Below are 14297 nucleotides of genomic sequence, written 5' to 3' on the forward strand. Positions count from 1 at the left end.
AGGCAGTATAAATACTGTGGGGTTTACTGGCACTACATTTATAACATGAGGTCCTTAGGAGGTCTGGAATATCACTGAAAATCTGCCAGCCCTTTCTGTTACTTTCTGGCTCTGAGTCAACATCATTCTATAGCATTAGGAGAGCAAAGGTAAAAACAGCCATCAGACGCACACCCTGAAAATGACTCTTTGATCTGTAGGGCCACAATGGCCGTTGGTCACATGCTCATGATATTGAAGACCTGCAGTGAGTGAACTGCCCTGAATTAGAGACAATTACAGCCAGACCCTGAGAAATCCTGAAGGCCTGCAGCTCCTATGAACTTCAAAGGTTGGGTCTCCCTGCAAAAGTCCACGAATCATTAAACAGGATCTGTTACATATGTGTCATCTAATTCCAGATTTAAACTCCTGCTATAGCCATTGCATCTGCAGTGAGTTGGCCCATGGCTCCACATATGTTCAGGACTTACGGCTAAATTCTTAAATAGCCCCCAAGATACTGCCATGTGCCCTCCGCCATTTTCTAATCACAGGCATTCGAGTGTAATGAAGAAATGAATCACCTTTGCACTCAGGAGTAGGTTTGTCCCAGTGCGGAATTCCCCCATCACCAGCTATACACTGAATGGTGGATGCTCCAACAAGTGACCAATTAGGGTTACAGAAGTAGGTCACCCTTGTGCCCACAAAGAAATCACTTGTCCCTCCACGATCGTGCCGTCCTTCAGAGATGGCTGGAGGTCGCTCACAAACTAAAAAGAAAAATTCAGCATTCATACACAAGGGGACGTCTCCGAAAGGACGAGAGGCAGCATAAATACCGTGAGGTTTGCTGGCACTACATTTACAACAAGAGGTGCTTCAAGAGGTCTCTAATATCACTGAAAATCTGCCATCACTTTGTGTTAGTTCCTGGCTCTGGGTCAGCATCATATCTATGGCACGGAGAGAGCGAAGATGAAAATAGCAAACGAGAACACCCTGGAAATGGCTCTTTGACCTGTAGGGACACCGTGGACCAATGGTCACATGCTTACGATATTGAAGAACTGCACTGGGTCATCTGTACTGAATAACTGTGAATTACAGCCAGACCCTGAGTAGTCCTAAAGTCTTGCAGCTCCTATCTACTTCAAAGGTAGTGGGCTAGATGTGTCATACTGTCAGGAGACAGGGATCCCATTGTGTTAGGTGCTGTAACAACACATAAGAAGAGATAGTCGAACCCCCAAAGAGCTTACAATCTAAACAGACAGGACAGAAAATAAAAGTTGGAGGTGAAACAGAGGCTCAAGTATGCAAAATCAGTTGCCTAAAGGCACCCATTGGTCAATGGCTGACCCAGGAAAAGAACCATGGTCTTCTGACCCCATGTCTTATGTCCTACTCATAAGGATAGCTGTCTTTCTGGGTATTTAAGCCTTTGTGTTAAAGACCCACATGCAGCAATCTCTCTCAGTAGGATGAAAGCACAAGATGTCCCTTCTATGGTTTCAATTTGCCAGTCAGGAGAGTCTTGAGAATGCTACTCAATATCAAAATCCAGGTGACAGCAGAAAGAAAAGACCTTGCAGCTCCCTGAAAATGGCTGAGCTAATATAAAAGTTGCCCGTTGGTTTTGCTTTTTCTCTTTATTATATCTGGAGTTCTTTGAAACATCTTTTCCAGAATGCAACAGGAAGAGTGCAAACTTCCTGCCTTGAAAAAGGCCTGGCTGGGATGACTTAATTGGGATCTGTCCCAGTTTTAGCAGGAGGTTGACTCGATGACCTCCTAAGGTCTCTTACAAGCTTACAATTCTAGGAATGCAAAATTTTTGTGGCAGAGACCCTCCTGTCTTCATCTACGTTTGTACAAAACCCAGCACAATGGGACCTTGAACCCTACGTCTTGTGTGTGCTACTATAATGGAATTGTATACACATGAGCAATGACATTCTGTGAATTCATTGCTTTCAGTCATTTGTATTCAAAGAATGGCAATGGCTGGACACGCAGTAAAGGTTTGTGTGTGGAATTGGAAAAGGCTATTAACAGCGTGGAGTGATGCCTTTAGTGGGTGGCAAACCCTAGCCCACATTTTGGAAAGGGATGGAGTCACAGGTCACCAAGCCAATCCAGCTACAAGCACAGGTGTGTGTTTACTGTGTGTTTGCAGAGCATTCATAGAATCATAGAACTGGAGGAGACCTCAGAAGGTCATCAAGTCCAGCCCCCTGCTCTAGGCAGGACCAATTCCAACTAAATCAACCCAGCCAGGGGTTTGTCAAGCTGAGACTTAAACATCTCTAGGGATGGAGACTCCACTACTTCCCTAGGGAACCCATTCCAGTGCTTCACCACCCTCCTAGTGAAATAGTTTTTCCTAATATCCAACCTGGACCTCTCCCACCACAACTTGAGACCATTGCTCCTTGTTCTGCCCTCTGTCACTACTGAGAACAGCCTCTCTCCATCCTCTTTGGAACCTCCCTTCAGGAAGTTGAAGGCTGCTATCAAATCCCCCCTCACTCTTCTCTTCTGCAGACTAAACAAACCCAAGTCCCTCAGCCTCTCCTCATAGGTCATATGCTCCAGCCCCCTAATCATTTTGGTTGCCCTCCGCTGGACCCTCTCCAATGCGTCCACATCCTTTCTATAGTGTGGGGCTCAGAACTGGATACAATACTCCAGATGTGGCCTTACCAAAGCTGAATAAAGGGGAATAATGACATCTCTGGATCTGCTGGCAATGCTCTTCTTAATGCAACCTAATATGCCATTAGCCTTCTTGGCTACAAGGGCACACTGTTGACTCATATCCAGCTTTTCATCCACTGTAGCCCCCAGGTCCTTTTCTCCAGAACTACTACTTAACTGGTTGGTCCCCAGCCTGTCACAATGCTTGGGATTCTTCTTCCCAAGTGCAGGACTCTACACTTGTCCTTGTTGAACCTCATCAGATTTCATTGTGCGTGCCTGACAGGACTCAAACACTGGGGTCTTTCATGGGCACTCATACATCCACGGTCCCTGCAGAACTCATCAGAAGAAACTCAGCCTGCCTGCTGCAGCCCCAAACTACATCAGTTTCTCTTCTCCTCTTTCACCAGAGGGTTCCTGCCCCTCTTCTGGGCTTGTCCCCTGGAATGAACGAGGGTTGCAGGGGTAAAGCTGGAATGAACTGAAGCAGTATAACAAGACCCCAATGGTCCGCTCATGCAGTGCGGCCACTCAGTGACATGGTTGCTTCTGTAGTACTAACCACATACATTGAATCCCCTTCCACGTCCTCACCTCCTGATGGAAGAAAGGAGAGAAAGGGACCAGAAAGAATCTCTATGAACTGCCTCTATGCCAATAGCATTTGGCCTGCCTGTCAGTCATTGTAATGATCCTACAATTTTATCAGACTTTTCAATCTGTTACATCCATACCTACCCCATCTACCAGACAAATGCAGCTACTTCTCCCAGGCCCCAGCCTGGCAAAGTGCTTAAAATGTACTTCGGGTTTAAGCATGGAAATGTCTCCTCCCGGAAATCAAGGCCACGCTTGTGCTGAGCTGAGCCTGTGCTCGAGAACTCTGTGGAACAAGCGCTTACATGAAGAAAAACACCTCATCTTTTTGGAACTACCAGAGAAGAGGGGGAGGCAGGGTGCAATGGCAGAGCTAGAATTTGGCGAGGAAACCAGGATCACTGTTCTAAGGACACGGGACCCTCAGGACCTTTTAGGAGATGACTGAAGGGGAAGACAGAGGTTCAAAGTGATAGAGGCAGAAGAAGGGAAGCGAGAAGAGAGGAGGTGGGGGTGGGAGCGAAGGGAGAGACCCTCTTTTTCCAACTGGGGGCTCGACATGCTACCATAATACAAATATATAATAATGCATTTGTTTGGGATTAGGGCAGGTCCCTAAATCAGAGTTCTTCACTATTATACGTACGTGGTTCACAAACTGGTAATGGAGGATCCCATTCACGACTGTCTCGGCACATATACCGTGTTTCAATGCTTCTGAGAGCGTAACCAACATTACATGCCACGGTAATCCTGTCCTCATACTCATATGCTTCTTTTCTAGATCCGTACCAAAGTGTCGCTTTTCCATTGGGAATGTTTGGATATGGACATCGAACTCCTGCAAAGAAACATCCCCATCCCCAACAGAATTCAATCAGAGCAAAAACAACCCAGTAGCAGCAGATGTATCTATGGAGCAACATAACAATTTGCTAGCCACAGAAAGTCAGCCTTGCCTTCACATTTTTGAAGAGACTGGCTTTTGGTACAAGTTTTCCATCATCGAGTGAGATCGCAAATAATTTCTTCCTGCTGTGACTGTTAGTGGGCATGTCTCATGTGGATTGAGGAGTATCATTGTCAGTTTTCTTCTGGGCAACTATTTGAATTGCAGCTGGCAGGATATTTTGATTCTGATCAGGGCTCTGAACAACTCTGATTGCTGTGTTACAATAAATTCTGTGTAGAATCCGCCTTGATAGTCATCTGCTTTAAGTAATATGGAGGTGGTACATGGGAGCAGATGACTGGTTCATGAATGTACAAACTAAATTAGTATGACCCTGCTTCCTACTGTTAAATTAAGAACTCTCAGAATACACATTTACACACACTCTCTCTCTCATACACACACACACACACACACACACACACACACACACACACTTTGACCCACATATCGACTATAGAATAACAGGCTCCTAAATTTGTTAATTTGGTAGCTCAGATAAAACAAAGACAGCTAAACCAAAGATTAATATGCTTACTCCGACAAAAGTTTTGGTGTTTTGACCATGTAAAATCATTTAGACAGGTAACACTTGCGGAGGATATTCCAGGTTTTAATTCATAACCTCTCTCACAGTTATATGTCACAACAGTCCCAGCTGGAAACAATGTGCTGTGAGAATGATCTTGAGAAGTATTAGGAATGACAGGCGGGTCATCACAGCTACCTAAGAACAAAAATAAAAGTTAAGGGCATATGTAACTGGGAAATCCTAGTGACAATGCATTCTTCTCTACAAGAATGTGACATGAAAGACATATATTTTAAATAAACAAACAACCCCCCCCCTCCCAAATCTAAAACTATCACAAAACAAGAAACTTGGCTGCACATACTTTTCTCCCAAGGAGAGGGAAACCAAACCAAACCAAACAAACAAACAAAAAAAACCCCCAAAAACACATGCCAGCTGCACAGTTACTTTATTTAATGCAATACTGGAAGACACTCAAATACGAGGGTAATGGATGCAATATAACAACTTATATAATAAATACATAAACAAACAACAATAACCTGTAGCTCTTCTTCAGTAGATCTCAAAGCACTTCACAAAAAAGGCCAATATCGTTATTCCCATTTTACGGGGAAAACTGAGCCACAGAATGAGGAAGCAGCTTGCTCATGGCCACCCAGCAGGGCAGTGGCAGAGTCAGGGATAAATCCAGGTCTCCTGAATCCCACATCCAGTGTGCTATCCACTAGGCAACACTGCCTGTGGCGGAATTAAACTGGAATCCCTATTTTCAACCTACAAAGCATTGAACAGCCGTACCATGGAGCTGTCAGCTCAGTGAGATGCAGGTTTACACAGCAGTGACGACTTCCTCTCTTAAAACCAAAGAGACATAAAACTGGTTGTATCACTATTTTAGCACTGGTCCTACAATTGACAGGTATCTTTTTCCTCCTCCCTCCCCATTCTTTTTCTGTTATAAATTCTGGGTTTCTGGGCTATGTCTACACTGGCATCCTTTTCCGGAAATGCTTAAAACGGAACAGTTTTCCGTTATAAATATTTCCGGAAAAAGCACGTCTACATTGGCAGGATGCTTTTCTGGAAAAGCACTTTTTCCGGAAAAGCGTCCATGCCAATGTAGACGCGCTTTTCTGCAAAAAAGCCCCGATCGTCATTTTCGCGATCGGGGCTTTTTTGCGGAAAAGAAATCTGTGCTGTCTACACTGGCCCTTTTCCGGAACAGTTTTCCGGAAAAGGAATTTTGCCCGAATGGAAGCAGCATAGTTTTTCCGGAAAAACACTGATGATTTTACAGTCGATCGTCAGTGCTTTTCTGGAAATTCAAGGGGCCAGTGTAGACAGCTGGCAAGTTATTCCGGAAAAGCGGCTGATTTTCCAGAATAAGTGGCCAGTGTAGACACAGCCCTGTTGTTTCTACTCCAGCTCATCTGAGGAAGTGGGTTTTGCTCATGAAAGCTCATGATATATATTTAAAGTTACAGACTAACCCAGTTACACTTTGAGACACTGTAACAAATGTTCAGTTTAGTGTAGGTCCTCCCTGACAAGCCAGAAACAATCCTATTCCAAAGTGCCCTGGCATGTCTATCTTCTGGCAAGGTGGGTGAAATAATACCCTTTACTAGACAAGCTTCTGTTGGGGAGAGAGACAAGCTTTCGAACAGCACACTCTCGCCGTGTGTTGGGCCAATAAAAAGTATTATCTCACCCTCCTTGTCTTTCTAACATCCAGGGACTGACACGGCTACAGCACTGCATTATTGCTTGGCAGCCTAGGTAACCAGGTGCCTACATGGAGATTTTTCTGAAAAGCAGCACACAGATAACTAATTACACTAGCAAAGGTCCTGTTCCCGACACCTCATGCTGATGAGGCAGCAGCGAAGGCCTGCTCAGTATTAGAAGTGAAGGCACTAGTAGGAAATAGGAGCTCAAAATCCTTCCGTACCATAGGGTGAAACTTTGTTCCTATTGAAAACAATGGCAAAATAGCCACTGAATGAAGTAGAACTGGGATGTCACCTCATGTCTTCTACAGGTCCAGTACCTGCCTCCCACTAAAGTCAATCGCAAAACCCCAATTGACTTCAGTGGGAAACCCCATAAGATATTTGTATGTTATTAAATATAGAAGTTTGACTTCTAGTCCTTTTTTAATTCAATGGCAATATTCCCACTGGTCTGAATAGGATCAAGAATTGGACCTATGTTATGTTGTTTGTAATTCTGGATTCCTGGAGCTACTTTTTCCTCCCATGGTGCAGGCAGAAACCGTTTCTAGGAATAGAGTTAAGTGCAAAATGGAGATAGCTATTCTCAGTCATGCCAGTGGGTGACTGAAGGACAAGGGGCTCAGATCTGCAGGCTCATCTCAAGCAACCCTGTCCCCGAATCTTGGGTGAACAAGGGCTGCAGGGTTGGTTTGAAGGAGATAGCAGTCACCCTATGACACTTACTTCGCTCACAATCTGGTAACGGAGGATCCCAGCTGTTGTTTTCGTTGCACCGAACTACACTACTGCCTTTGAGGGTGTAACGGTGTTCACAGTCAAACATAACAGAGGATCTGTAGGTGTAGACAGGACTATATCCAATCAGCTGTTTTCCATGGTTAACTTTTGGCTGTTCACACCGAACGGCTGTGTAAGAAAAACACTGTCAGTGTGGGACCTGTATTGTTAACTCAAAATTGGGAAACAAAGATACTTCTGTGGAATCTGATCTATTTACCAGGAGGATGTAGATTTGAAAGAACATGCACATGGCCCCACAGAGATTCATGACATGACTAAACATGTCTGGTCTGTCTCCCAAACCATCTCCCCCACAAGCTAACTCTGATTTCTTTGAAACATTGTGTTAAGGAAAAGCTGAAAGATATAATGCCATGTTCTCCAATTCCTTGGGGTATCAGTTTTGATGGAACCTAGTAAGCAAGTTTTAGTCTTCTTCAGGTCTTTTCTTACCTCCAGTACAGTATCAAACAACGCCTGCTGAATTTAGTGACTGTCATCAAGGACAGTTCTGTTACAGGCGATTGTGGGATATAGGGTTTGGGGAGGGGGAATTGAGAGAGAGAAGGAGAGAGAGAGAGAGAGAGAGAGAGAGAGAGAGCGCGCACACACATGCATGCACATAATTACAGACTTTGACACGACAGATCTCATTGAGCAGCAAGAGCTGTATGACCTGCCCCTTCTTGCAACTTAGCATTCATGAACAATATAAAATTATTTCTCCAATCAGAGTTCCAGCTGTGCTTATGGCTGATCCAGACACGCAGACCGTGTCTCCTGTGAAGAAGATATGCTTCTGGTTTTATGAGCAGAAACCACAGCTGGAATATCTCCCAGAATGAGTGAAAGATTTGAACCCATTTGGGTTCTTTTCATTTCAAATCATTCAAAATTGAACCATTTTTGTTTGCTTTTTAATTCCATATATTCCCCCCCTTTGATCCCCATATAGGTCTTATAAAAATATGACCTGTTTTTAAAAAACCCTTAATATAGGGTTTTCAGTAAGTTCCATTACCATTTTAATAACATCTGATACAAGTTTTCTGGGAGAAAAACCATTACAAATAATGTCATGAAAAATAAAACAATTTTCAATCATTTTTTATCACAAAACAATATGCTTTTTTAAAGGACTTTTTTGACATAAAAACTTGAACATTTTTCATTCTGCTCCAGTTATTCTGAGGACTCTGAGGGTGCGTCTACTTAGCACCCTTACCTCCAAATAGCTTATTTCAAAATTTGACCAAATTTTGAAATAAGGCACTATTCCAAAACGTCCCTTAACCCCCATGCAATGAGGTTTACAGGGACGTTGAAATAGCGAGCCCGTTATATTTTGATATAACGGGCTTGCTCTTAAGATGCAGAATAGCTATTTCAGGATACTGGAGGTATCCCAAAATAGCTCCGCTGTGTAGATATAGCCTAAGTGAATCAACTAAATAAACCCCATTCTTCTGTCCTTCTCCTCTCCTTGCCCACCCTACTGCAAGCCCAGCTCCATCCTTGCAGTCTTAATGCTGCTTCGCACTGACAAGCAGACCTTATCTGCTTATCTCTTCCCACACTGACTGACCCAGCTTCATATCTGTAACCTGGCTCCTTGTCTAAGGGAGGCACTGGAAGGAACACAGTGTGTGGCAGATCAAGGTAGGTCTTGGCAAGGTGACTAGGAACTCATGCCAGTCTGGACACAGTACATGCATTTTCCTGCACCCCAGCAACATTCTCCAATGGGTGTTACTGATAACATGCAGTGAGGAGTGGGGATAAGATGAATCAGTGGACAATCTGTAAGGGTACGTCTATACTGCATGGCTATTTCGAAAGAAGCTATTCCAGAATTGCTATTCTGAAATAGCTTATTTCGAAATAGCACGTCTACACTGAAAGGAAGCCTCAAAATTAGTCCGAGACATGCTTTCCTAAAGTAGATGTGCTATCTTGATTTAGAGCCCCAGGAGGCACTGGGGAGGAATAACTTAGAATGGCCTTGGTGAGGGGCATTTCAAAATAGCAGCAGTGGAGCATCCACACACACCTTATTTCAAAATAGCTAGTTCGGAATAGGAGTTATTCCTCGGAGAATGAGGTTTACAGATTTCGGAATAAGCTGTCCGTTAATTCAAAATTATTTCAAAATCACGGAATGGTTGTGTAGATGCTCACATTGTTATTTCAAAATAACACTAGTTATCTCAAAATAACAGTGCAGTGTGGATGCACCCTTAGAGAATGGCACAGTTCTGACTTAGGTTGCTAATGTGTGTGTGTACACCACCACCCTTGCCTTACAGTAATTGGATTATGTCACCTTTGCACTGAGGGGCAGGCCCGCTCCAGTGTCCGTTGACATTATCTGTGGTTGTACAGTGAATGGAGGCCTTTCCGATAAGTGAGAAAGGCACCTGTCCTCTCTTTTCAGCATCACACTGGTAAGTGACAGATGTTCCATAGTTGAATTCCTCCATGGTCGTCCCAGTATGTGTCCCATGCTCTATGTCTGGCGGAGGCAGACACGGTATCACTGAAGAGAGAAAAAAAGGAGGGAGAGGGGGAAGAAAGGAAGCGAGAGAGAATTTAATGTATGTCCTAGTTAAAGAAAAGGCCAAAACACAATGGACCAGAACCTCAGTTTAAAATCAGTGTCCCTCCATTTGACGCCAAGGGAATACTGTATTCTGATTCCCATTGGCTACTGTGGAGTGATAGGTTATGGGTCTGGCCTATAGGAGACAAGATTTTAAAACTAGAAAACAGGGCATCTTTCCTAATGTATATATGCAGCCACAGCGTGATGGGAGTGGATGCATAGATAGAAGGATTATGAAAACTGAAGGCAGGAGGAGAAATCAAACGGAGATCTTGACCGTCAAGAGTATGGAGGATTCTATGGCACTTTCTACAAACGCAGAAGCATGAGTTCTGGCATTCTGATAAAATTCCTATTTTGGTAATTAAACTCTGCTTATAGTTTCAGTTATGTGCAAAATGCTTCAGTCCTAAACAGTTACTGCTTCTTCTAGGGAAACACCCCTGTCCCTTTCCATCCTAGGGATAGTTGTGTATGAGTGGCAGGCAAAGTTCTCTCTAAATATACAGATATCAGTAAAATGCTTGGAGATTGTGCTATATGCATGTTAATGCTAGACCTCTGAGGAGCAAGTAGGGTCTGATTCAATTTACACTAGCCAAGGATCTCTTGACCAAGAATCTGATTCTTTTGGGCTTCTAGCCCACATTAGAGTAGAAAGTTAACAAGGTTTTCTACAGCATAGTACAAGAGGAAAACAAAACTGAAGCATTCAAGATTTAGTATGCAGCAAACTGATAAATGAGTTGTGTTGCAGAATCCATCCAGCAGGAGAAAATATTGTCTAACTCTGATTATACTTTCACTAGAAAGCTATTAAGAGTCTCTACTCACGCTGGCAGTATGGAATCTCTTTGTCCCATGTGACTTGTGATCCTTCAAGCACACATTTTCTTTGTGCCGTTCCAATTAGTCTGTACCTGAATAAAGGGACAGGGAAATTACTATGCAAAGTGCGATTGGATGTGCTGCCCACTCCATCATCAATAAGGCTTTCTTTCTCTTACATCATGATTAGTAGGATTGGTCCACAAGTATTCATCAAAACTATTTTTCAACAGTAAATTGGATTTTCAATTGCTTTTTACAAAAAAAAAAAATGTATCTGATGTTTGCAGAAAGTTCCCATGGTTCACGGGAAAACACCATGCCTCCAAACGGAAATTTTTTAATCTCCAAATACTGTCGCAGTGCCACACTGGAACTGCAGCTTAGATACCTCGTTCTCCTATGTAGGCTGGGTTCCTTGGAGAGGCTACATCTCCAATGATTAATCCTGGCCTTTACAAGGAGAGGTAGGATCATGGGAATGAATCTATGACTGAGTTGCTTCTGGGCTCAGGACAAATAATTGTCAGGTCCCTAGTCAGATGGACAGAACCAAAAAGGTATTTTATTTAGCTATTGCCCCTTTCAGGCAGGGCACCCATCTGCAGCAGATTTACTCAGCACTAGCAGGCAGGTCACCAATGACAAATCAAACAGAATCCTGTATCATGCCCATCTTCCTACAGAGAGGACCTGGCAGGCAACTGTCTCTCGGGTAGGGATCTAATAGGATAACCGTTTACATGGGTTAAACCATAAGCCTGTCCCTCTCCTGGGGAGCTGGCTGCCGCACTATGCTTCTGCCTCTGTATCAGAGGCAGCAGCACAGGGCAGCAGCCGGCTCCTCGGGAGCAGGGCCAGCAAGCGGGAGCTGGTATGTTTGGGAGTTGGCTTTTAAGCTGACTCTCAATGCACAGTAGCTCCCAGGGAGCTGCCTGCTGCCCTGCAGTGCAGGTGCGTGTAACTGCTGAAATGTTCAGTGGTTACACAGTTATCCAAATTACCCGCTCTTTTAAATCCCTATGCTGAAGCCATTCTTGGCCTTAGCCAGGCCCCTCTCAAAGTGAGAGTTGGCAGTCTGGTCTCCTTCCCAGTCAGCCTCTAAACCTGGCACCTACAGCAGCTGTAGCAGGGTGGGGATGACTGAGACTACATCAGCTCTTGGACCTTGTCCTGGGATTTGTGTGCCCTACTGAAAAGTCCCTGGTCTGTTAGCCTGACACTGATCTCAGGCAAAGTCATAGAATGACTGATAGGGGTTAAAAGGATAGCTGATAATTAGCATGGTTATGTGGAAAATACATCTCAAACAAACTTGATATTATTTGTTCATTAGATTGGAAGTTTGGTTGATGAAGATAACTCATTGATATAATATACAGTACTTGAACTTCAGTAAGGTGGTGGATTTAATACAGAATGAGGTTCAGATTTTTAAAAAAGCAGTGTACACAAAAAAAAAAAAAATCAACCTAGCACATATTAAATAGATTAAAACTAGCTTAACTGGCGTATTTCAAAAAAGGACTTTATAAATGAGTGTGTCCTCCAGGGGGGTGATTTCTACCAGGGTCCCTGTGCATTTGTTTTCACCCCAGTGCTATTGAATATTTTTATCAATTATTTGGAAGAAAATACACAACCATTGCTATTGAAATCTGCAGATGGCACAGATGGTGCAATGGTAAATTATGTGAAGGTCAGGTTACTTTTATTGAATGATCCTGATTGCTTGGTAACCTGAGCTCATCTGAACACCATACATTTTAATACAGTTCAACAGGCATAGGTCTAGGAATGGGGAGACGGTGTCCTGGAAAGCAGTGGTTCTAAAAAGGAGTGAGAGGTCACGGTGAATCAACAAGTGAACACAAGCTCCTAGGTTGTGTGTGGACTTTTGTTGACAAAACTATACCTGTGTCTACAATACCACCGAGTTCTGTCGACATAACGTCAACAGAACTCGGCAGTTTTGTCAATGACGGTAAACCTCATTTTACAAGGAATAACGCCTTCTGTCGACAGAGTTCTGTCGACAGAAGGCATTCTTGCATCTACACTGTCCTTTGTGTCTACACTCTCATGTTGACAATGCGGATTGCTTTGTCGACAGAACTGGATGTAGTCTAGATGCTCTTTGTCGACAGAAGCTTTGTCGACAATATTTGTTGACAAAACTTCTGTCAACAAAAGCCTGTAGTCTAGACGTACCCCTAGTGAGATACTGTGGCTAAGAAGACTGATGTGATACTTGGAAACATAAACAGGGGAGAGTTCAGTATGGAGTCAGAAGAAGTTATTACCTTTATATATAGGCGCCATGAGACTAATACTAAAATATTGAATCTGATTCTGCTGTGCACACTCTGAAGAAAGACATAAAACTAGGAAACATGTAGAAAAAGGTTACTAAAATGAAGACTGGAGGCCAGGAAAATCTGCCTTCTTAAAGTGGAGGAAGCTCAATCTATTTAGGTTTTCAAAAAGCAGGGTAAGAGGTGATGTGTGGATGGTCAACAATACTGACATGATTCGAAGGCATAAAAAGATCCAATAAATGGAAACTTAAAGGAGATAACAATTTGTGCCTTGTCAGTAGCCTGAATTTAACAATTAACTATTTGAGCAACCTACCAAGGGACATAGTGGAGTCTCTAAAACAAGACAGGAAATCTTTCAAAAAATATGATCTAGCTCCAACCGTCAGTGGGTGAAATATGGGTGACATGTTCTGGGCTATGTTATACAGGAGATCAAACTAGATAGTCATAATGGTCCCTTTGGAAATTAACAACCTGTACATCTATCACCCCATTACTTACCCCTCTTCACAGGTGAAGTTTACAGTTGCACCAAATACAAGATCAGTTAGAATAATAAGTCTGCCATTTTCTAGCTCTCCAGGGTGAGGGCATGTTCTTGCTAGAAAAAAGTAGACAGGAATTAATCTTTATTTGTGGGGGAGAGATGAATTGAGCCAGGCAAGAATATTCATGTCTAGAAATGGACTGGATCTTGGAAGTACAGATAAGTGAGTAGATAGGGAATGTTTTATTAGACGCGATCAGGGTATTTTCTCTGTTTTGTAATTTGGTTAAACTCCTCTGTGCTGAGTTAATGTGCCCCATCCCCTTACATTGAAACTAAATCTGAATCCTAGGGAAGCAATTCTCTGTGCTTTAATATGCTTTTTTCTCATTTGCTCTATAACTCCTAGCAACCAAATATGCTTAAGTACATATTTTTGTTTTGTTAATAAAATCACCTTTTTAAAGACTATGATCTGATTCTTGTGTCCTGGAAAGTAATTGGAGGTCTGTGTATGCATAACTAAGACTGAGAGGTCTGCTATCAGAGATTAGAGTTTGTTCCCCTCCCTGCAAGATCTCTTTTGGTAAAAGAAATTCCCAAGTGACTCTTCCTGGGTTCAAGAAAAAAGGGGCTTTTTTCCACTTGGGTCATGGCCACATACCTCCCTAGGTCAGGGAATCTGTGACCTTGGAGAGTTTTTAAGCAGAAGCCCATAGAGGCAAAGCATTTTTAAGGTCTCTCATGGGCCCTCACCTTCTGCACTTGAAC

The 14297-nt window shown here is 43.1% G+C and overlaps 1 protein-coding gene across 1 annotated transcript in view; it reads right to left on the minus strand.

Moving 5' to 3' along the window:
* Positions 1-14297, minus strand: part of LOC102447148 (complement receptor type 2-like) — a 58619-nt gene that overhangs the window by 35031 nt on the left and 9291 nt on the right. The window contains exons 4-10 of the mRNA XM_089773563.1: positions 13541-13640; positions 10725-10810; positions 9612-9824; positions 7232-7414; positions 4773-4961; positions 3929-4123; positions 567-755 (exon numbers count right to left, since the gene is read on the minus strand). Of these exons, the coding sequence (XP_089629689.1) occupies positions 567-755; positions 3929-4123; positions 4773-4961; positions 7232-7414; positions 9612-9824; positions 10725-10810; positions 13541-13640 (1155 nt within the window). The remainder of the gene's footprint in view (positions 1-566; positions 756-3928; positions 4124-4772; positions 4962-7231; positions 7415-9611; positions 9825-10724; positions 10811-13540; positions 13641-14297) is intronic.

This window comes from Pelodiscus sinensis, chromosome 27 (assembly GCF_052426305.1).
Source record: "Pelodiscus sinensis isolate ZL-2025 chromosome 27, ASM5242630v1, whole genome shotgun sequence".
Classification (NCBI taxonomy): domain Eukaryota; kingdom Metazoa; phylum Chordata; order Testudines; family Trionychidae; genus Pelodiscus; species Pelodiscus sinensis.